The sequence below is a fragment of the Gallinula chloropus genome (assembly GCF_964237585.1).
Source record: "Gallinula chloropus genome assembly, chromosome: 4".
NCBI classification, from domain to species: Eukaryota; Metazoa; Chordata; class Aves; order Gruiformes; family Rallidae; genus Gallinula; species Gallinula chloropus.
The window spans coordinates 43,459,575-43,483,930 of record NC_140088.1 but is presented as its reverse complement, the minus strand read 5'-3'; the positions used below and the strand labels follow the sequence as shown (position 1 = coordinate 43,483,930).

Sequence of the window (24,356 nt, the reverse complement as noted above, 5' to 3'; positions counted from 1 at the left end):
TTTTAACTGTATTATATATTAGGAGATGGTTGGTTGGTTAATTGGTTGGTGGATTTTTGAAGCTTTGTACTTTTATTGAAGCTTTAAGGTTTGGTCTACTGTGAGATGGTTAGACTTTTCTTTTTAAATGAATTCCTTTCTGTTTCTGAACTGTTACACCATCCAAAATATAGTGGGTTAGATATTGTATGGTGCCTTGGATTTTCTATATTAAAGTAAGCTACTACCAGGACGAGCCTTGCTGGACAGTCTGTGAACACCTGAACACAGGTATTTCTGCTGAAGTACAGAGGTAAAGAGGACTCTCTCTTCAATGGTCTTCTGACTGCTAGTGCACCAATGGAAAGAAGGAGATGAGAGGAACATGGGCTGCTTGCATTGTGTGCTGCCAGTTCCTGGCTTCTCTCTTGAAGTTACTTACTTTTAACAGAAACTTTAGGGACCTTTTCTGTTACCACAAAGAGGTTGGTTCTGTCTAGAGTTAGGATATGACTAAGGGTACGATAAGGAAAAGCTTAAACTGTGTTTGCACTAATTGTCCAATTTTAACTCACTTAAGTAGGTAAATAGCCATTAAAATGCAGTCTTTTAAAACTGTAACCAAAGTATTGACTCTGCAGGAGTTACATCCAAAAAGTTCTATTTATTATTTCCAGCTATGAAGTATCTTCCATTTAGAGGCAAAATTGAGTTGTTTCTTTTCTCCTAAACACTAGCATCACAAACTTGTACTCTGTGAATCCTTATGTATACCTTAGTGATGCTTTCAGTAGCATGTCCATTACTGCAAGATGGTGCAGATGGAACCAAGTAACCCTGTAATTTGGATATAGCAAATCACTGTTCAGTAAATTCAAGAACTATTGAAGTTCCTTTTGTATTTGTGCAACTTCTATTTAAAGTAAAAGCTTTTACCAGCAAATTTCATGTGATTCTGAACACCGAAGTTCAATATTTATTGTTACTAGAACTGGACTTTCCTTTTGCATACACCGCTTAATGAAGTACTGATAGTAGCTAAACAGCGTGGTGATGGGTTGACTGAAATGTGCAGAAAACACATTTGAAAATCATAGAATCATAGAATGGTCTGGCTTGGAAGGGACCCCAAGGATCACAGAGTTCCAACCCCCCTGCCACAGGCAGGGACACCAACCTCCAGGCCTGGAGCTACACAAGGTTGCCCAGGGCCCCATCCAACCTGGCCTTGAACACCCCCAGGGATGGGGCATCCACCCCCTCTCTGGGCAGCCTGTTCCAGAACCTCACCACTCCCTCTGTAAAAAACTTTCCCCTAATACCTAATTTAAACCTTCCCTCCTTTAGCTTCAGTCCATCCCCCTTGTCCTGCCATTGTCTGCCCTTTTAAAAAGTTGATTCCCCTCCTGTTTCTCTGCTTCCTTCAGGGACTGGAAGGCTGCAATGAGGTCCCCCTGCAGCCTTCTCTTCTCCAGGCTGAAGAAGCCCAGCTCCCTCAGCCTCTCTTCATAGGGGAGGTGCTCCTGCCCTCATCATCTTCATGGACTCCTCTGACCCCTCTCCAACAGTTCCACATCTTTCTTGTATTGGGGCCCCAGCTCTGGACACAGGACTCCAGATGGGGCCTCACGAGGGCAGAGCAGAGAGGGACAATTCCCTCCCTGTCCCTGCTGCCACCCCTCTTCTGATGGAGCCCAGGATACCATTGGCCTTGCGAGCTGCAAGAGCACACTGCTGGCTCATGTTAAGTTTGTTATCCACCATGACACCCAGGCCCTTCTCAGCAGGGCTGCTCTCCAGGAGCTCTTCTCCCAGTCTGTATCTACGTCTGGGATTCTTCCAGCCCAAGTGCAACACCTGACACTTATCAGTGTTGAACCTCATTAGGTTCCCCCAGGCCCACCTTTCCACGTAAATGTCAAATATCTATCTTCCCAGCAGATGCATTGTTAGGGGTTAAACATTGCAGAGAGCTCACATATAAGGTATGAAACCGAGATTTATGAACTTAGAAGTATTTTAGTAGATGTAATTAATTTTTCATAAATTATACCCACACTTGGAGGAGAAGGAAAGGGATGTTTTAAGTACTGCTGTACGTAACATCTCCTTTTTCAGAACTGATCTCTTAAGGGTGTTTATGTACTGTAGTTCACGATGTGGCTGTGGCAGGACAGGTATAGCATACAAAAAGACTTTACAAAGGCACCTTGAGAAACTGTCTTTTAATGTTTTTAAAATAGGTATCTTGCTTCTCTTGCTGATTTCTCTATCAGTGTTTTGTAATGGCTGACTCAGCAAATTCTGCAACTCTTGTTCCAGGATAAGAAACTTTTTATGTGACCATGGATCATCAGCATGTTTCAACCAATTCACGTAACTTTTGTTTCTTAATCACAGAATGCTTTAGGTTGGAAGGGACCTTAAAGATCATCAAGTTCCAACCCCCTGTCATAGGCAGGGACACCTCTCACTAGACCAGGCTGTGCAGGGCCCCATCCAACCTGGCTTTGAACACTGCCAGGGAGAGGCCATCCACAACTTCTCTGGGCAACCTGTGCCAGTGCCTCACCACCCTTGTAGTGAAGAATTTTTTCCTAATATCCAATCTAAATCTACCCCCTTCCAATTTAAAACCATTCCTCCTTGTCCTATCGCTACATGCCCTTCTAGAAAGTCCCTCCCCATCTTTCTTGCAGGTCCCTTCAGGTACTGGGAGGCTGCTGTAAGATCTCCCTGGAGCCTTCTCTTCTCCAGGCTGAACAAGCCCAACTGTCTCAGCCTGTCTTCACAGGAGAGGTGCTCCAGCCCTTGGATCATCTTTGTGGCCTCCTCTGGACCCATTCCAACAGTTGCATGTCCTTCTTATGTTGGGGACTGCAGAACCGGACACAGTGCTCGAGGTGGGGGTCTCACAAGAGCGGAGTAGAGGGGCAGAATCACCTCCCTTGACCTGCTGGCCGTGCTCCTTTTGTTGTGGCCCAGGATGCAGTTGGCTTCCTGGGCTGTGAGTGAGCATTGTCAGCTCATGTCAAGCTTCTCATCCACCATCTACTTGTTTGGAAGAAAGTAAAAAAGGAAATTTGGAAAAACTGCATAAAAAAACTTAGCAAGTTCCTCCCTTTGTACTATTAGGTTGCAAGGAAACCAAGAGCTAGCAAATCCCAGGAATGGTAGCTTGGAGATTCCTGTATGGGAGATCTTGGCTATTTTGACTTTAAGGCCACAGGTGCTGTTGACTCCATACTTAGAACTGGTTTGTCTTAGGCATGCAGCAAAATTTGCTTTTCTTTGCAGGGGACACTACAGAAACACCATGGGACTTGCTGTTAGTTCTGAACTTGTGGGTTGTTTTTTTTTCCTCCCTTGGAATATTTTATTTTATTCTGGAAAAAACAGGGTTTTGCACTGAATTTAACTGTGAAATTAAATTTCTGCTAGCTTGCTCAGAGCCAAGGTTTAAGGCACTAATTTATGTTTTATAAATCAAATAAATAAATGTGCACCTGTGAATCCAGCTGGATATAAAAGCACACAAATCATTGGTTAAATGCTTGAGTACTTTCTTCTCAGAACTGAAAGCTATAGAACCCTTGTTAGTTTTGAATACCTTATATATGAGAATTCTAGATATGCTTAAGTGCTTGCTGACGTATTGGGCGGTTTCACCATCATATTAGCCTTTAACTTAATATATTGTATTTCTCATGACAACATCATGTAAAAATGTCTGGTCCAGTTTGGGATAGTGTGTGTGTGTGGGGGGGGGCTATCCATCTGGAAACAAGTAGATTTGGATTTTGAGAGATCACAGATGCAGCGGGTACTGTAACTCTGCCATTGTAATAGATTTTCTGTTGCTCCTTTGGTAATGTCTGCACTGATTTCTGTCAGAGGCCTGATGAAATGCTTTTTTGTTTAACTTTGTGTTCTATACAGATTTTAGGAAAGAATCAAAGGGCATAAAGCCAGGCTTTACATCTAGTCTCAGCTGTCTTCCCAGTGTTCAGAAGTGTTAGCCCTATCTAAGTGTTCTTCATGTATTAAATATTGTAAATAACTAGTTAAAGGATGTTGTGAATGAAATTGCATGAAATGGTATGTTTTGCCTTGCCCTTCTCTGTTATCAAAGACTTTATGCCAAGACTTTATGTGGACTGTGCATTGTGGATATTGCAAGGGGAATTGTCTCACATCTATTTATGCCAGTGTGAGCAGATTCAAACAAAAACCAAGCTTTGTTCGTGTTTATTGCATTCAGGACATTGTTTTTCCCCATTTCCAAATGGTTTCAAAGCTGAAACCTTTTTCAGTGGGATACCATTTTCTGGAAGACTGGGTAAGAAAGGATACTCATGTTTCAGTAAAAATAACTAACTAGTATTATTAGGGTAGAACATCTTCTGTGGCCTTCTGGAAATGCTTGCTAGAAGGAAAGTTTTAAAAAAACTTTGGCATAGAAAAATATTTGGTCAACACATGCCAGTCTCTGGACACAAGTGTACAACTTAGTGAGAGGAGACTGTCTACTTCTCAGGACTCGGTTGTCTCATGACAGTTTCCTTGTGTAGTAATTGAACCCTTAATATTGGAAGATGTAATATATTGGAGACTTGGTTTACCCTAAAACCCATGGCTACAAATAGAATGTGGGCAAATAAATAAGAGTGGTTATAGATGAGAGAGGGACTGGAGACTGCTTGTGAAAGTGGGCTCTGAGTTACAGATCCAGGCGTGGATGACTGAGGTGCCACCCTGAAAATCAGAATGTGGATCGACTTGCTCCACAGCTCTGCACACTGAACAAGAGTGACATTGCTGATCTGTGTTGTATTTCTGTGTTTTATAGAATAGTCTGGGTTGGAAGGGATGTTAAAGACCATCTAGTCCCAACCTCCCCCCCTGCCCCCGCCCCCATGGATAGGGACACCCTCCACTAACCCAGTTCGCCCAAATCTAGCCTGGCCATGAACCCTGCCAGGGAGGGGGCATCTGCCACCTCTCTGGGCAACCTCACTATCCTCAGAGTAAAGAATTTCTTCCTAATATCTAACCTAAATCTCCCTTCTTTCAGTTTAAGGTGATTACCCCTTATCCTATCACTCCATGCCCTTATCAACAGCCCCTCCCAATTTTTCCTGTAGCCCCGCTTCAGGTAGTGGAAGGCTGCTGTATGGTCTCCCTGGAGCCTTCTCTTCTCCAGGCTGAAGAACCACCAACTCTCTCAGCTTGTCCTCACAGGAGAGGTGCTCCAGCCTTCTGAACATCAAAAGGGGATAGTGATGGTGTTCTTTGGGTTCCCTTGTGGTAGAGCTATCCTTTCCATATCCTGGAGGTAAAGTTAGTGACATTCACCAATTTCACAGTCGCTCTCTGTCTGGATTATTTGCTTCTGAACCCAAATGAACTGTGGTCACTGTGGACCAGTGCAGGGTTGTTAAATGAAGAATTTTTTTAGTAGCAGCACATTAGGGTTTATAACTCTACCAGAAATATTTGTGCCACAAACAAAAAATTCCATTTACTGAAATGAGTGTAAAGAGAGCAGCATTTGGGTAGGAGCTGCAAGGACCAGGTATTCCTGCTTGCCTCTGAAGTGATGCCCCTGGTCTGCACCTAGAGGGGCATCTCTTTCCCCCTAGAAATTCTGACTGAAATGTCAGCCTTAAAATGAGAAGTGTCAGCCCTATTTTAAAAGGTTTTGAAGTACTTCCAGGCACCAATAGTGGCCTACTAAGATTTCTAAGGATATTTTTGTGCTATTACTTTTAGTCACCTAAGAATTTTTTCTGAAAGTCCTTATCTTTGGGAAGCTTTTGAAGTTAAGTAAGGGCAAAGCTGAAGGAGCAAAGGACTATGAAATGGGACAAAATTTTAAAACCTTTGTTCTTAGACCTTTTCTGAGATCTGTCTGTATACCTGCCTTTGCTCCTCCAACTGATGTGGTGTGAAATATGCCTGTACAGTGTAAAATACTCTGAGAGTGTTTTGTTCATCTTTGCCACAAGTGTTCTATAGGAAAAAAACCCAAACCCAACAGAACAACCTCACCTCTGAAAAAAATAGTAAAGCTTTGAAAAATTATATTTACAGTATTGTTTTGGAAGCCTTGCAGGCAGTATCTCATGAAAGCTGCCTTAATACTTGCATCAGGGATTTCAGTAGTTTTTCAGTAAGTATTTAATGTGAAGTTATGCTGTAAAAGTCCAAATGGTTTTGAATTCCATATTTAGAGGCAAAGCGTGAATTTAAATAGATCTTAAAGGAGCATTATGAGATTTTGCCTGACACAAAGGGGTCCTCTAGTGTAAAGGGGTATTATTTTCTGTTCCTTCCTGCCTCCTAAATAACAATGCAGAGGACACTGCCAGGCTGTTAGAGCGTTTGGGTTTTGTCTGCTGCCCCCATCATATTTACCAATACAGACTTGTCTTCATAATTTAGCTGATGATTCATTTGCCAGTACATAGCTGACTACTTCTAGCTCATTTGGCAGTGTGTGTGTTGGCATCGAAGTCGTCGGGGAAGTAAAATGTATGTGTTTGTGTTTATATCTTCTGGCAGATGTGTAATACAAAGGAGCTACCACTTTGGCATGGGCACTTCCCTGTCTCTGCCCACATTTTAAGTGTTTCCTGGTGGTGTTCTGTGCTGGTAGCTCATATCAATGTTTATCTGCCTTTTCAGAATGAAAATAGCACCGTTCTGGTTTTGGGGGTTTTTTTTGTCCTTGTGATGTTACAAAGATGTCACAGCATGGTAGAGACACAGTGGAAACAGAACTTTATAATGTGCTTTTAAACAGTTGGTAACCTGTCTGGCTCCATTTGGCAACTGAAAAGCAGGGGTTTGCAACCAAGGCTTTAGAATGTGCAGATGACTCAGTCTCCCAAACTCAAGTATTCTACATGGAGAAATGTTTAGGGAACAAAAAAAAGGTAAAGAGAAGAGGAAATATGCTCCATTTTTAATTATTTTCTTTTTCATGGAACTTTGCATAAAATAATGTGTTCTGCAGAATGGATTTTCCTGTGCCTGTATGTTCAGTGTCAAGAGCTTGCCAAGATATGTGTATATGTGTTTAACTACTCTTTCTTGGTAAGTTAATTTACTGAATAACATTCCTGCTTCTAAAGAAGCAGCAGTTTCTCTTCATTTCTCATTTACAGGATAACTTTTTCCTGAGAAATTTTGACTGGCCTCCTTTATTTCTGCATTGCTGTCAGTATCAGAACTACAGCATCAAAAGAGTTACAGGTATTAGGATGCTGTGCCTCAGTTTTAGCTAGTCTCCCTTTGTGCAGGGGGAGAAAGAAGACATGAAGAAGTCTGAGGACAGAAGGGTCTGGAAGGGAGGAGAAACAGCTGTAACTTCACTGCTTGTACCCCATTACCTTACACAAATGTGGCCATGCAAACATCACACATGCCAACTAAGACAGTAAAAATTGCTAAAGTAATACTTGATAAAGGGGGTCTTTGTAAGTTAAATTCTGGTTGTGGTTAATTAATTAAAAATGCTGCTCCAACCATGTTATCTCGGGTGCCTTATTAAGTGTAGGGGAGACACGGAAAGAAAACCTTCTTTATTTGCTGGAGCATTTCCCCTTGTTCCAAGAACACCAAGCTGTACAAATAGAGTTTGTATTTAGTTCTGAATACACTGAGGTCCATGATCGCTCTTATCTCTGTGGAAGCAAGCTCCAAAGCCTGTCTGGCTGCCCAGAGAGCTCACATTTCTGCCTATGTGATGGATGGGTTCCTTGTTCTAATGAAGCACGGCTGTTGTTGGAGGTCGTGGTCACAGAAGGAGAGGCAATCCATCTTTAATGAGGGGCAGTTCTATGGAGACCTTGAATGCTGAGAAAGAGATGTAGCACTTCTTTTTTATTTTAATTTTATTTGATGTAGAGAGCTAGTGCAGAGCTGCTGTCTTGTTTTACAAGTTGGTTTGTGGCTTAAGGTGTTTGGGGCTTTTTGTTACTATTACAAAGAAGGTGGGAGCTGTGTTCTGTACAAACTTTAACCATTTGAGATGTTTTGGCTTCGTTCTCAGGTGTAATGAGGCTGGAGGTTGCAAATGCATGTACTTCCATGGCCAGATCTCTGATCAGATAGGGAAATCAAACCTCTGGCCATGCAGAGATGGTGTTAGACTTCCCTGTCTGAGCATCCTTAGGAACATTACGGCCTAGGGAAATTCTTCAGAGCAGTTCCCATCAATAGAGATGGTAGATGTGTATTTTAAGTACCTCTGAGGATCAGGAGCTTTTGTTGGGGCAGAAATCTGTCAGTGGGTCATCTCAGGCAAATTCCACAATGTGTTTCTTCCTTTTTTTTTTTTTATTCTAGACAGCTTTAGACATTTGAGGTTGGTTGTTACAAGGGTAACAACCCTTTTCATTCAGATCAAGAAGCAGCAAATTAAGAATAACAGTTTTTCTACACTAGTTGAACATATGTATTGGGACTGTAGAACTAAACATGTTACCAGTCTCCTTACACATCTGGCTTTATTTAAGTTCTAAAAATCAGAATGCCTTCTCATGGTAGATTTATTTGATATTTTAATTGTTTAGCCTAAAGACTATGTCTGAATACTGCCTATGTGGCTCATGTCTGAGGAGAACATAAAACGCTTTATGTAAGCATAAAGAATACTAATTATCTTTTCCCCCCTCTTAGGCCTGTGGGAGAAAAATGCAAAGGGGAGGATGGACATCATTTCTGGGCTCAGAAGAAGACAAAATGTGGAATGTATCTGCTGTGATTCACTGACATTTCTGTTCTTAGATACGTCCTTTGAACAAACTTCTCTGAACAGTGGCATGAATCACCAGCAGTGTGGGTACAGGAATAAAACTAGGCAAGAGCTGTGTGTTCACCAGAAGATTGGAAGTTTGACTGAGACTTTGACAACCATTCACTAAACTCAACATTCAGGAGTAAAATTTGTAACGTCATCACAATTTGCTCTTTCTTGATCTTTCTTGTTTTGTTTATTTGAGGCTTTGTTTAGCATGACAGTTTCAAACTGAACAGTTTTAGCTTTAAGTATTTATGGTAATGTAAGTGCAGAGCTAGTTACAAATGTGCTTCCCTTTTGATTTGAAAAGTTTGGCTTTTGACCTCTTTTCAGCCCAGTTCTTGTGCTATGTTCATCACCCTGGTGTCTGATCAGGCAGCACATAAACTAATTTAGAGGAGACAAGGTTTGCATGTACCAATATTTAGTTTATTCGAGGTTACCAATATTTAGTTTATTTGAGGTTATGATTTCTTTAAAAATATTTCTTAAAAACAAACATTTTTTGTTGAGGGTTTTCTTGGTTTGTTTTTTTTCTGTCTTTCAGGTTGATCCAGCTTTGAAGGAAAAATTAAAACAGAACACTGTGACACTTGAATCTGAATATGAGGTAAAATAAATTTGTTGCTTGGGGCTCATAACCTTGGCTACCCTTGATTACCCTGGCTGCTGGTGGGTTGTATCTGTCCCTAACTAAAATTAGATCAGCCATCTGCTTTTGACTCACTGATGTCCAATAAAAACAAGGTTTTATGTAAAGAAAGGCTTTTGAAAATGCAGTGCTCTTTCTGAACACAGCTTTACTTTGATGTCCAGGTGCCAAGTACAGTGACACAAACAAATTCCGCTGTTCCTGTGGTTAACCTACTCTATAAATGTGGAGCAGATGTTGTCCTTAGACGGAATGTGTGTACATACATGTCAGCGCTTCTGCTGCATGAGTTTTGATGATCTTTAGACCAAATTACAGAACAAGGTGCTTGATGTGCTTTCTGTTATTTCTTGCTTTTGAAACTGCCATTCCTTTTTCACTATTATAATTTTATGGGTAAATATTTCACTCTTTCCTCAACCATGCATTTTCTTCAAACATTACTGAGCTCCAAAATAGCTGTTTTGTCCAATGTAATACCTAGTTTCATAAATCTTCAGGCCTGCAAAAAGCCATGGCAGGAAAACTGGAAAAACCCTCTCTGTATCCAGAAACAAAAGGTTCAAGTTATTTAGGATAATTTTTAACATTTTAACATAACTTGTATCAAATGTCCAGCTAACACTTTATCTGTCTCTATGGTCTTTATGCTGACCACAGTTTTTCTAGTTTTCTTTTTGTTCTCATACCACATTCCTGTCACAAGCCTTTGAAGAGCTTGTTTGCACCAATGGGCTTCATGCTTAGGTGTCCAAATGGCAGGACATAGTCTTGCTAATAAAACCTTTCTATTATGATTTGTCCACAATAAAAATAAAACCTAGCTTTTCTGTTTTCACATGCCTAATTTCATGGAACATCTGCCTACCTGCCACATTTGTCATAGTGTTTTATCATCTCCCTTCTTCAAAAAACTGTGTTTTAGGTGATGGAAATAAAGAGATGTGATCCCTGAGTACATATGGAAAGCTCTAGCGGAAACTCAAAACATACAAATCCTTTAAGTTCTGATTGCCTCTGGGGTTATTGTGTCTCTCACTTTCCATGGAATATACAGTAAGGCTGCTCTGATTTATTCATGTGGAAGAACCACCAGCGGTAAAAAGAACCACATCTCTGTTTAACTCACTACCCAACCTCAACATCAACTGATCTGTATTCAGATACGCCTTGTTTTCTCTCCAGAAGAGAAGTAAATAGTTGAACTGTAATATTTAAATGGCCATAATTGTATTAGCTTTATGGATAAATCAATAGTAATAAAGTACAACTGGCACAACAAAATGTTACAATCCTACTTGGGTAAGAAGGCTTCTTCCTGGTGGACGGAAACAACAGAAGCAATCTTGCTTTTCTGTTCATCTAAACTGCAGAGAGTTCCCAGGCTGAAATTCTTCCCCAGTGTTTGTATTGTTCCGAACTCACATCTCAATATATGTCTTACAACGGGTAGCAACCTGCAAGCACTAGGCAGATTCCTTTCTCGCTTCACTGAAGCTGGTGGAACTGTCAGCAGTGAGGCACACACTTTGCAGGCCCCACACAGAGTGGGTGACGATTTCAGTCACTGTTACTTCCATGTTCTAGTGGACAAAATCACTGAGGTACAGCTGACATTTAGGAGAGGAGTTTTCGATGGACTCCCTGTGTTCCTGGCCAGGGGATTTCGGGTGGAATATTCCTCTTCCTTTATATTTTACTTGTCCAAAATACAGCTCTTAAGAAGAACATCTTCTAGTTCTCTATATAGGTCACACTGGAGGATTACTCTGGTGGCTGTTGCTAAATACGGTATGATAAGAGATCAAGGGCAGTTAAAAAAAAAGTTGCTGTTTTGTGATGTAAAGCCTTATTTTACAATATTATTAGCATTATATCTGCAGCTGTTACTGAGGTTACGAAGCCAGCTCTTTTGAAGCGTGGTTGCTTGATGCATGCAAATATCCATTATCCCACCCTAAGACTTCAAAAATTATCTGATTGTCTTTATGGAAACATGCTTCTTGAATCTATACTAAATTCTTTTAGAATGTTCTAATTCCTGTTCTACATGTACACCTTTATGGGCACATTGCAAAAGATAAAGACATTTCTGATAGTTCAAAGAAGTTGCAGTCTGCATTTTGTCTCCAATGTGATGAAGAAAATTGTAGTCCCAGATTTAATTTATTTACTGGGAGGAAATGAACATAAAGCCATTTTCTCACATTCTGTTGTACTAAATTACGTCTTCTCAAATTATTTGAAATTAACTTTATTTCATGTGGGAGTATTTCTAGCCAGGATGCTATTTTGAGGAAGAAAGAACTTGCATGTGTAATTCGTATTGCACTACTTCTATCTCAGATCTCTTAATAATGCCATTTATCTTGCGCCTTGGGACATGCCAGAGGAGCAGCCTCCCTTTGCATGTGTTCTCCATTGTTTATGCATTCCTCTCACATGCTTATGTGTCCTCATATGGCCAATTAGTCCTTGCTGCTCCCCTTTGTCTAATAAATCATCGCTCTGTCCACTAGTGACACTGGTACTAATGGGAGTGTAGTTCTGCTGCTGATGGGGCCTTGTAGAACACCCTGTAAAAAATATCAAGTGTCTGACCTGTGATGAAAGCCTTGAGTATTTTATTTGAAAGCGCAAAAAATTGTTTGAAAGAGGAGCATAAAACCCCCCTGCAAAATAATTTTCCTTCTTCTACACTGGATCTCTGAATTTTTGTGAAATTAATGGTCTAATGCACACTAAAAAAATCTGCCTCAGTCACATTGGACCCCAGAATAAATAATTGCTGTTTAGGGTTCTTCAGGGAAATAAAACATCTTTAAAAATAATGTATTAACGTTTTATGATGGAAAAATCAGTTAAGTTTGAATCAAATATGTTGTATGGAACCAATGACAATTGAAGGCAGAGGAATAAAGTGTCACAATAAATAAAAAATGTAACTGTATGGAAACAGTAAATGAGAAATCTCAAGTAGAAAAGGTTCATAAAAGACACTAAGGATATCAGAGAGTTGTCTCCTAAGTAAGATGACAAGCATATGGATAAGAGGATGGTATTGCAGCAAACTAAGAATAAAATAATCAGTGATAAGTAACCACATTGGCAGTGTGCCAGCATTTACAAAATATATTTGTATTTCTTTCAGAGAAAAAGTCCTTTGTATTCAAATCAGAAGAGACAAGTGATGTACTTTCAAACCTCTTAATAACTAAACACAATAGTATTTCATGTCTATTGTGCTGTGATAGTTTGTAGTGGAGTTTCAACAAAATGTTTGGAAGACTTCAATGGCTGCTGAAAAATCTGGGTCTGGATCTTTAGGATCTAAGAAGATGGATCTCTAGGAATCATCACCAGGCCAGAAGATGATATTTTAAATGTTCAGTGAGATTGGGGACTTACTAGTGGTTGCACTTGGTCATCTTAAAGGTCTTTTTCAACCAAAACTGTTATGTGAAAAGGGCAATATTGAGAAATTTTTTCAGTGATATGGAAGAAATTGTAAAATCATTGCTGATAAGTGCCACAGAAGTATTGAAATAGTAGAAGTATGGCAAGGCAGGGACAGCTTGGTGAGATGGGTCCATTAAATCATAGAATCATAGAATGGCATGGGTTGGAAGGGACCCCAAGGATCATCCAGTTCCAACCCCCCTGCCACAGGCAGGGACACCAACCTCCAGGCCTGGAGCTACACAAGGTTGCCCAGGGCCCCATCCAACCTGGCCTTGAACACCCCCAGGGATGGGGCATCCACCACCTCTCTGGGCAGCCTGTTCTAGCACCTCACCACTCTCTCTGTAAAAAACTTTCCACTCATATCTAATTTAAACCTTCCCTTCTTCAGCTTCAATCCATCCCCCTTGTCCTGCCATTATCTACCCTTTTAAAAAGTTGATTCCCCTCCTGTTTCTCTGCTCCCTACAGGGACTGGAAGGCTGCAATGAGGTCCCCCCACAGCCTTCTCTTCTCCAGGTTGAACAAGCCCAGCTCCCTCAGCCTCTCTTCATAGGGGAGGTGCTCCAGCCCCTCTGATCATCTTCGTGGCCTCCTCTGACCCCTCTCCAACAGTTCCACATCTTTCTTGTATTGGAGCCCCAGCTCTGGACACAGGACTCCAGCTGGGGCTTCAGGAGGGCGGAGTAGAGAGGGACAATCCCCCCCCTGTCCCCGCTGGCCACAATGAAGGAAGCATCTTTTAAAGTAGCCAGAGCTCTTTGTTTAAAAACTTGGAGCAGAAAGAAAAAGACTTAGGAGTCAGTGAATAAACAATGTAGGTTGGTCTTTTACTTTGGTGCTGTGGCACAAAATGTTAATTCAGTCTTTATAAACAGTAATGGTAGGTAGTAGGAATAGATGATTTCACTTTTGAGTGTCACACTGATGAGGCTGGTATTGACATACTGGATTTACTTCTGGTGTCCATGTTTTGAACAGGGCTTTAAAAACATGTTAGGTTGCAGAGCAAGCTGAATATATTAACTTAGATCTTGAGAAAATGCCTTAAAAGAAACTTAAAAGATTTAAATCTTTTTAAAGGTACTAGAAGGAATGTTAGTTTTATGTAAATACCTTCATAAGAAGAAAGTGCTAGCTATTGAAATTGGGTTTTTTAATTACAACAAAGATACTAAAATTAGAAGTAAGGTCTGTTATTAATAGATGGGAACATCATTTGAACACAACAGCAAGAAAAATGGGTTCTCTGTCATTCAGAATTTCAAAACTGTAACACTTCCATAACGTTCCTTCAACTGGTTGTAAGGTATTGGCCTCACTGGGTAAATGAGGGAATATGCAGGTCGGCAGATAGCCCAGAGAATGCTGCTTTTTTGACTTAAATTATATTTTGAGCAGTTTTTGTTCCTCATAATTTGATAGAACACAAAATTAGCTGTGGAGAGTAATTGTTACCTGTTTGTCCTGAGGATTACAACAGAAGTATTTTAATTGCAGTATGAAAATACTTTTTCAGGGACAGTTCAAAAAGTAAAAGCATGTATATGGAGAAGTGGCTTGGGACAGTAGCCTGTAAACTTATTTACTCTCTTAAAAGAATAATTTGAATAAGCTCTTCTAAAAATTATACAAGCCACTTAATGCTCATTTGACTTAAGTGCCAGCAGAATTGATGAAATGCCAGGAAGGAACAGGGCAGTGACACGGTAAGTCATATATTAAGTTAGATGTGTTGATGTATGTGGACATGAGGACTACTCTAGAATGAAGATAATTCCAGAATGCCAGTAGTTGAAGTCTTGCAAGGATCTTGTTGCTGCCATTAGCAGTACCAGAGGATTCCTGATTTTATTGTTGCTTAAGAATTAACACCTTAGCTTATTGAATTCATTTCCTTGTGTCTGTGAAGATACTGATGGCTACATACCTTGAGCTGTTGGAGAGGTGACAAAGATACTAGGGGAAAAAAACCCCCTCCTTAGTAACTGTTGTGACACTAAATGAGGTTGAGATATTGTTCTTACCCCCTTTAATCACTCTGCATTCTCCGTGCTCTCTTGATGGTGTGTTGTCCAGCTTAGCCATTAGATTCTGATTGTCCAACAGGTTGTGTCTGGGACGAGTGGAGTCGTTTTGTATTTCAGTTTGTTCCATGTGGGTCGCTGTCCTAAGAGACTTGTCTGACAAAACAGAAAGATGGAATGCAGAGTTTGCACACTTTTAAACTGAATAATCAAACTTCAGAAAATTGAAAGGAAGAGTTCCCAATTTCAACCCCTGACTTCATCCTATATCTGATAAGTCTTCACTTTTGCCAAATTATAGCTGGGAGACATTCCTGTGAAGTTGAGAGGCTAAGGGAGATGCTGTTGGCATTTCAATATGTAATACTCCTTGTTCAATAGCATCTTCCCAGAAAGTCATAGCACAGCTCTGCCATTGTACAGCTCTAACATGAGAATAAAGAGTCTTTAGCATGACGCAGTTCAAAACCAAAAATGCCCTCCAACAATAGAAAGACCGCAGACCTTACCTTCTGAAACTTCCTGCTCAGACAGAAGTGTTCCTGATTTGATTTTCAAGGCCTGTTGGTTCTGACAGAACGGAAGGGAGATGTACTGGCCATAGTTTCTGCACAGAAGAAAGCATTTCTTTTCATATAAATCGGTAAGTAAGCTCAGGCAGAGATGATGCAGTTTTCTGTAGCTGTGCTGCTGAGACAGTTTTTGTAAGCAGCAGTTACAGTTTTCTGCCCGCCCCAAAAAGTGTAAACAACGAGCAATTCAAGGCCAAAGTCGCAGCCAAGAGATAGTCACAGCCCCTCTGAGAATCACATACAGGAGAAAACAACCCGGCAGCAGCTGCATTTTGCCACCAGAGAAGGGAGTGAGAAGATGTAACGAGCTGTGCAGACACCAAGGCTGGGAAAGGGAAAAGAGGCAGCCCAGGTGCCGGAGAGAAAGATGCCCCTGCAGCCCATGGAGAAACCCATGGAAAAGGCCGAGACCCCCACCTGCAGCCTGTGGAGGGGCTCCACGCTGGATGGAGCAGGTGGAGACAGAGAAGACGCAGTGACCCTACGTTGGAACAAGCCCCTGCCAGCACTGGCAGCCATGAGGAGAATCAGAGACACAGAAATGGGAGAGAGAGTTTTGTGTCGGAACAGGTTTGCAGGGGGAGGCTTATAACCCTGTGGAGGACTGGGACTGAGAGACACTGTGATACAGAGATAAAGCCCTGTGGGAAAGGACTCACGTTGGAGTTCGTGGAGGACTGTCTCCTGTGGGTGAGACCCCACAGTGCAGCAGGGGGAGGGTGTGGAATGAATGCCCCCCCCCCCCCCAGCTGAGAAGGAAACCAACTTGCAAGGGACTGACCGAAGCCCCCATCTCCCAGTCCCTGCCTCCCTGTGCTGCCATCGGGGGGAAGAAGGGAGTGAAATCATGACTAGAGTGAAGTCTGCTAAGAAGGGAGCAGGGAGGGAGGTTAGAGGTGTTTTAAGATCTGGAAGAGGAAAACAGCTCATGAAGAAGTAACCGAGAACCCCATTTTTTCCTAGTCCCTGCCCCCCTGTACTGCGAGCGGGGGGAAGAAGGGAGCAAGATCATGGCTAAAGGGAAGTCTGCTGAGAACGGAGGGGTGGGGGGAAGGTGCTACTGAGAACCCCATTTCCCCAGTCCCTGCCCCCCCTGTGCTGCAAACGGGGGGGAAGAAGGGAGCAAAATCCTGACTGAAGTCTGCTAAGGAGGGAGTGGTGGGGGGAAAGTGTTTTAAGATCTGGTTGCATTTGTTTTAAGATCTGGTCACGCTCCCAACTCCATTTCTTCACTGTTCTTTGTAGTGTAGTGTAATAAATTAGGTAGTTTTCTTTCCTTCACTCTGTGTTGAGTTTGTTTTGCCCATGTCATTGCTGACAGAATGATCTCTCCTTGTCATTATTTTGTCTCCTGAGCCTCTTAATATATATTTTCTCCCCTGTCCAACTAAGAAGGGGAGTAACGACTGACTTTGATGGGCGTTTGGCCTCCAGCCAGGGCTAAACCACCACGAGAGAAATGAGTGGAAAAACAGCAGGAAAGTGGAAATAAGAATCAAAAGTCCTAAACTACCTGAACTAACTGAGGCCAGGATAGAAGCAGCAGCATGAGAGGCAGAACATGTAGGTCACTAATTCAGAAGGGCTGACAATAAGGTTGACTGCTGATGGACTGTGGTTACTTTAAGATAGTTATTTAATGGCCTGGATTTAAGTTTAGTTTGGTGTTATTGTCCTCAAGTTGTTTCCTATGCCCACACAGTTCTGTTAGTAGTTTCATAGTGGCATCTGGTTGTTTCTTGTGGTAGTAATCTCATCACAGCTTTTTCCTCTCGCATAAGAAACCTGTAAAAGCTTGTTTTTCAGAACTCAACATGGGTCTAGATCCTCCTGCACACCTCTTTCTTTTTTGAGTATCTTATAATTAGAAGGACATTTTATGTACACAAAGTGGAAAAAAATCGTGCACACTTCCATGTAATCATAGTCATAGCAAGATGTGTGAAACACACCACCTATGTGGTGTCAGCAGGCTTTTGTGGGCTCCAGACAGGGACATGCAGTGTAAATCCATATGCTCTTTCTGCCAAACACAGAACTGCCACTTCTTTCTCTCCCCACACTCCTGCACTGTAAAAGGTCACATATGCCATGCAGGCAAGCTCACCTTGAAAAGGCATCCTCAGAGTCTTGTCTCTGGCTGCTCCTCTTTCAGAGGGTTCTGCAGCAGTAACTAGGGTGTACCTTTACAAAGTTTAATCTGATAGAAAGCTGGCAAGATCAAGCACTCAAAGTTGGGAAATTTCTTGGTCCTGTTAACTTGGCTGGGTGTCCCAAGTTACAAGTTCAGTGATAGTAAGCAGCATATCTCTTTCTGGGACACATTAACCATCACTTGATAAAACTTCCATATACAAGGGAAATTAAAACTTTCCTAAATATACTTCATCACTTCATTAAAAGTGAATTTGTTGAGTCTGGATTTTTGATTTTGAGATATACTATTGCATGCTATACTTTATATGTTGGCTGTTTCAGAGAGAGGTTGACCCACGCATGCGTTTTGTTGACTTTATCCATACGGCTTGTGAATCCTTTGGAACAACAAGTCCATCTTGGGTGGACCACAGCTGTAAAGCATAAATGGTACAGGCTTATCCTCTGACATTTAATGTGGGTGTAAAGAGATTCTTCACTTGAAGAAGGGAAACTGCTTGCTAGTTAGGAGGAAATAATGGAGAAGCCTGAATCCTAGAGGCAAGTCTATCTGCCTAATGTTACTTTCTGTTACTTTTTAAAAATTCAAGGCTGTGTAACCATGTAGTTTTAACCAAGTGCTGTGGTTGTTTGATTTACTGAAGAAATTGTATCACTATAGCATCTTGGAGAGCATTCAGTGAACTTAATTAAACTGTGACACGTCTGAGATGGAGACAAGTCCTGTTCTCATTCTTCGAATTGGGAAAATGATGCACAGACAAGTGCATCATTTGGTGGTGCAGTTCCTTGGTACACATGGTTTACAACAGAGCCACCTAAAGATGTTTCTCTCTACACCCTATGCTGCCTTCAGCTCTGCCTGTGAAGTATTTTTATAGTCATATGCTTAAATAGGAATCACTCATAAACAGTATGTGTTTGCTTAAACTACTTCAGTTTTGTGATTGGAGCACAACCCAAGTGCTGAACTGGCCTAATTAAAGGGAAAAAAAAAACTTATGGGGAAAGAGTCTCTTAAACCAATTCACCATAAGTTAATTAGTGGGATTGATTAGCAACAAAACTTCTGTTGGTTTCATCATTGCAATTTTTGACAGCCTTCAGCAAAGCCCAAAATTAAAAATAGATGTCTGGATGTCTACAGACAAAAAAACATAAAAATTAAAAATTCTTCCCTTAAAGAACAACCCCCGCCTACCCTGCCTTTTTTCAGTATCTGCTTGCTGAATTACTTGTGTACTAATAACACAAAAACTAAGCGTTCTCTTGTTGGAAAAAATACTGCTTTTTAACCTGAGGATTAAATCACTAATCACAGGCTATGAAACCATAGATTATTGAATCACTAATCACAGATAGTAAATTATGTCACAACCTAAAGAAAGTAACACCAAGTTTATATTAAGAAAATCAGATGTCCAAAACATCTGGGAAAGAGTTGTAAAAAAACCAGTAAGGTGATACCAGTGTAATGATAAAGTTCAGAAGTACAGAAGACAGCAGACTCAGTATTAGCCTTAGTTCTGCAGCTCTCTATGTATATGTCATTGTAGAGTTCTTCAGTGTATCTTTTATGGTCTTCAGGGTGTTGTGACACTCCACAGGCTGGTTTAATGTATATCTTTCACTGCATCTTTCAGCCACGAGGACATTCTTCTCATCTTTTATTTGAAAATGGGTTTAATTACTAGAATGATGAGAAATAATTGTCTCTCTGAATTAGAGTATGATCTTTCTCAGGTGTTCCTCACAGAATTCATTGCATCAAGCTGTAAAGTAATCAGGATTTTCTTACCCCTCCTTTCACGTGTGGCAAACAGAGTCTGAAGTCAAACATCTTTGCAAGTCATGACCTTGAATTAACTCAGCCTGAGCAGCAATAGCTCTAAATTAACTTCTGCAGATTTCTGTTTGTAGTGGCATGAAGACTACCCTGAGAGAGTAGAATCCAAACTCTTTCCGAAGATTTCTGAGGATTATGGCTTTTTCTTACTACCAAGTCAGGCATTTGAACTGTGAAGAAGTGAAGGTCTCTCTACACCCTTACTGGTACCTTTGCATCAGGCAAACTGTTCCACAGAAGTCTTAAAATTGGCAGTTTTGCTCACTGTGCCTGTATGCATAGCTGCATTTTTTTTTTTTTAATTTACAGCTTCTGTCAATCCTGTACTTTTAAGAGGCAGTTTAACTGATTTAGGAAGTGAATCAGTAGATTTAATGGACTACACTGATCTTACTTCTAACAGCTAATTTTCAATATCCTTTGGGCTACTTGAGACAAGCAGGAGTAGTGTTACTGGTCTGATCTGATTACATTGCACTGGAGTCTCCAGTGATTCACTATTTAGTGCATACAAACTGGGAGAAAAAGCTTTTTGGTTTTTAGACTGCAAAATGCATTTCATAGGGATTTCAGTTTAATAAGATCTAAAATGTAAAATATAGCTACAGATGTGTCTTTGGCCTACGTGTAATGTAGCCATTGATTATAGGGTGATACTGTTGTAAGAATTTTCATGTCAGTGACCAAAAATAATTAGGTTTTCATACAATCACAGAATGGTTTGGGTTGGAATGGACCTTAAATATCATCAAATTCCAACCTCCTGCCACGGGGGACAAGATCATAGAATCACAGAATCACAGAATCGTAGGGGCTAGAAGGGACCTCCAGAGATCATCGGGTCCAACCCCCCTGCCAAAGCAGGGTCCCTAGGACAGGTCACACAGGGAGGCGTCCAGATGGGGCTGGAATATCTCCAGAGAAGGAGACTCCACATCCCCCTGGGCAGCCTGTCACCCTCACTGGGAAAAAGTTCTTCCCCAGATTGGTGCAGAACTTCCTGTGCTCCAACTTTCAGCCATTGCCCCTTGTCCTGTCCCCACAGACCACTGAAAAGGGGCTGGCCATTTCCCCCTGCATCCTATACTTAAGATATTGATAAACATTAATAAGGTCCCCCCTTAGTCTTCTCTAGGCTGAACAGTCCCAGCTCACTCAGCCTTTCCTCATGAGGACCACCTCTCACTAGATCAGGCTGCTCAAGGCCCCATCCAACCTGGCCTTTAACACATCCAGGGAGGGGGCATAATTCTCCTTCTGCCTCTTTCCATCTCACCTCAGATCTCTTGCAGTTTAAATGAAGTACCAGCTAATCATAAGATATACAAAGTAGTGAGGACAATTCTTCAGAAAGACCTATGCCAACTCCACTGTATTAAAAATCCAGTTGCTCCTACCTTGTTGAGAGTCTGATGGGTTTGGGCATGTGTTCTCATCTACCCTCTGTCAAATGTTGCCTAATTTCTTTTGATATCTGACTAATCTAAATTTCCTCAGTTGCAGCAGTGGCAGAAAACTTTTACATAACAGAAACTAACAGCAGCAGGTTTGTTCTGTTCCAGCTGTTGAATTATTCTGCAACTGTTACTCAGGTATTTGCCATTTATTTGGATGAGTGATGGCAGGCATATTAGACCACAGGGGCAGGGCAAGGTTAAGTATTTTCTAGTGCACTTTTACAGCATTTGCTGAGATGAGGCCCTGACCACAACCCAGAGATTTAAATCCTGCTGCAGTACGTATCATTAACAGCATGCAGCATTGCCCTCTTACCAGCACATAGATTCTTAACCCTATTTTTGGTGCAGATCCCCCTCCTCAATCTCATTTTCGCGACACCCCTTGTGTCTGATGTACCATTCCAGATGGCATACTGGTGTGTGAGGTTTGTGTCTGCCACGAATGGACTTCTGTGTCCCTACCAGTAGAACTGTGAAAATGCAACTGCAGACAACATATGGTAGGGGACATCAGGAGGTTGCCTGCTCTTGCTTTTTGTGCGCCTTTAAGGCTAGATAAATACTGGATCATTAGCGTTTCTGAAGGGGGATGATTAGAATAGGCAAGGAGGCAACTGAAATCTAGATGGTTCTTAAGTATCTAAATATCTGACAGTTTGGCCAGTTAGTGTATCTCATGTATGACTTTGAGAGACCTAGCTGTGATGGTTGAGTGCCACGAGAAATTAGGCAGCAGAAAGCATTGCATACCTCTCTCAAGATAAAGCTACATAGATTGAAGGGGATTGTACTGTCACCATCTCTCTTTGTGCTAGATAGTTCATCTATGTGTCTCTGCTGACAGGACAGTGCAGGTCACTAATTACTAATCTACTACTTCAGTACTTGGCAGACCTGCAGATGACGAACAGATCTGGAAAACGGGCTGAGAAAAGAAAGAAAAAGTGAACACAAGGTGTCTTCAGTCATGTTCAGATGCTGGAGTGCTTCCTGACCTGTTTGTTATTGATCTGTTGATAAGCAGATGTAGTAATGCGCACCCTACTCATTTATGGAGCCCTCTGCATAACTCTCAACTATTTTGTTTTGCTTGTTGAACTTCTCTTGCAGGGTAGATGAAAGTTCTTCAACCCAACAGTGATACTGAGTTTCTTGTGCCAAAAATAAATAATTTAGAATAATATGTACTTCAAATCACGGGGCTGTCAAAGTGACACTGTTATTTTTGGTGTTTCTCTGCAGAAGCTGGACAAGTCCAACTTGGATAACTGGGAGAACATCAGAGGACCCAGTCTGTGGGAAGATTCCAGGGCTGTTCAGAAGCAGCGGCGGGAGGCTGCCCATCTCAAGGCAGAGTGATTGAGCAAGCCTACTTTGGTGCCTCTGCAAAAAAACCAAAAAAGTCTCAGGCTGGACTGTCTTTTTTAATCTATTGTCAGGGACAGACGTGGGAGGAGTGGATTGCACTGAAGTATTCATGCTGGTATATGTAGAACTAAGTATGAGATCAATTCAAAAGACACTGTATTATATGAAGCTCTTTGTTTGCATCCATAGGCTGTATATATGAATTCTCAATTAAAAAGCAAGCTGATTATTCTACTGACAATATCCCATTGTTTTTCAATCCCTGTTACTCAAAAATGAAGATGTTTCAACCAGGAGTAACATTTTGGGAGACACTTGTCAGTAACAGAAGTTGTGGTCCTAATGAGGACAACGGTACTGCCATGGAGATGTGTGTGAGCAGATCAGTGCTGCCTGGGGGAGCTCTCACATGAGCTCAGGCTCTCGAGCTCGAAAGGGTCTCCACAGGCATATGAATAGTTTGGAACAGTGAGTCCATTTTCAGCTGAATAATATTGTTGCATTTCATTTCCATGAACTTGACTCTATAGAGGCACGTGCAGAGTGTCAGCTGCTGATGAAGCCAAGTTGCATTTGTTTAGCTGTGCTCAGATTTTTGGGATTAGCTTATTGATACCTTCGTGCAGGCAGGACCTTTGCACTGGAACTTCTCAGGTTAAGTTGGAAGGATTCTTCACCAAGAGCCATTCTGTTTCTCTGTGAGCAAGAACTGAAGCAGCATCTTACTGAACCACTGTATAGTGGCAAAGCTCATCTTACATCTGTTATTACATGTATTTTTGTGCACATGCACATGAATTCTTTTATCTTGTGGTGAATTCTTCTTTGTATATTTGTCTTTGCTAAAGGTCTGCTGTTAGAGGAAGCCTTGTGAACATGCAGGACCCTTGTGCTGAGACAGTTAAATGAAGAAGCATCTAGTTGAGTTTTCAGTTGAAATGAAGCTTTTGGTAAAAGGCATTACAGCAGACTGGTAAAACTCCTCTTCTGGGGAATGGGGTACCAGAGCACAGATCAGCAGCAGATTCTAGTTTCAAAGCATTCAGTAACATCTGTATTTAAAACCTTCTGGAACTGTCTGTGGAAGACCTGTGGTTTTACTCCTCTCTGCAAGAAGGGTCAAATGCAATTGAAATGTCTTTTTAGCCACTTCATTTAGGGTTAACTTCCTTGTTCTCATGTCAGTCTTTCCCAGCATTTAATTTTCTTCAGTCTTTCAGTGATAAGGTCCAGTCTTTCTCTCAGAAAGAAGAAATCAATATTGATTTTTAGAGAGTTGTAAATCAATTCATAAAACATTACAGGAAATAGCTTAGTCATGTATTGTGCATGTTTCTTCTGATAGAGGTGCAAAGACTATCAGAAAAAGCTGCACGTTATCTGGAACAAGGTTGGAGCTGTGCTTTTCCTTGTTGTTCAGTGTCATATATAGCTTTGCTTCTATATAAATGTACTAACAAATTAAATCAGTGGGAGAGGAACACAAGGAGCAATAGAAGGTTGAGGTAATCATAAATGTTATTGGGAAACAACTTCAAAACTACAATAAGGAAGCATTAAGCCTGTGCTAGACCAAGACAAGAAGGAAATTGGTTTAATTGTTTTTCATTAGCTTTCCCTAAAAGAGAAAACAATATTCTCAGACAAATAAGATATAAAATAGGAGAAGCAACAAGTAATTAAACCTGCGTGCCTTGCTAACCATTTTTCCAATGTCACAGAATTGTCGGGGTCGGAAGGGACCTCCAGAGATCATCGGGTCCAACCCCCCTGCCAAAGCAGCTCCCTAGGACAGGTCGCACAGGGAGGCGTCCAGATGGGGCTGGAATCTCTCCAGAGAAGGAGACTCCACACCCCCCTGGGCAGCCTGTCCCAGGGCTCTGTCATCCTCACTGGGAAAAAGTTCTCCCGCATGTTGGTGCAGAACATCCTGTGCTCCAACTTTCAGCCATTGCCCCTTGTCCGGTCCCCACAGACCACTGAAAAGGGGCTGGCCATTTCCCCCTGTGTCCCACACTTCAGATATT

At 41.4% G+C, this 24,356-nt stretch overlaps 1 protein-coding gene across 2 annotated transcripts in view; it reads left to right on the top strand.

Moving 5' to 3' along the window:
• The window catches only part of COX16 (cytochrome c oxidase assembly factor COX16), a 54,357-nt gene extending 31,787 nt beyond the window's left edge, over nt 1-22,570 (top strand). For both annotated transcript variants that reach the window (XM_084264038.1, XM_084264039.1), the window contains 2 exons: nt 9,333-9,395; nt 22,204-22,570. In XM_084264038.1, the coding sequence (XP_084120164.1) occupies nt 9,333-9,395; nt 22,204-22,320 (180 nt within the window). In that variant the 3' untranslated portion in view covers nt 22,321-22,570. The remainder of the gene's footprint in view (nt 1-9,332; nt 9,396-22,203) is intronic.
• Nucleotides 22,571-24,356: the final 1,786 nt, after the last annotated feature.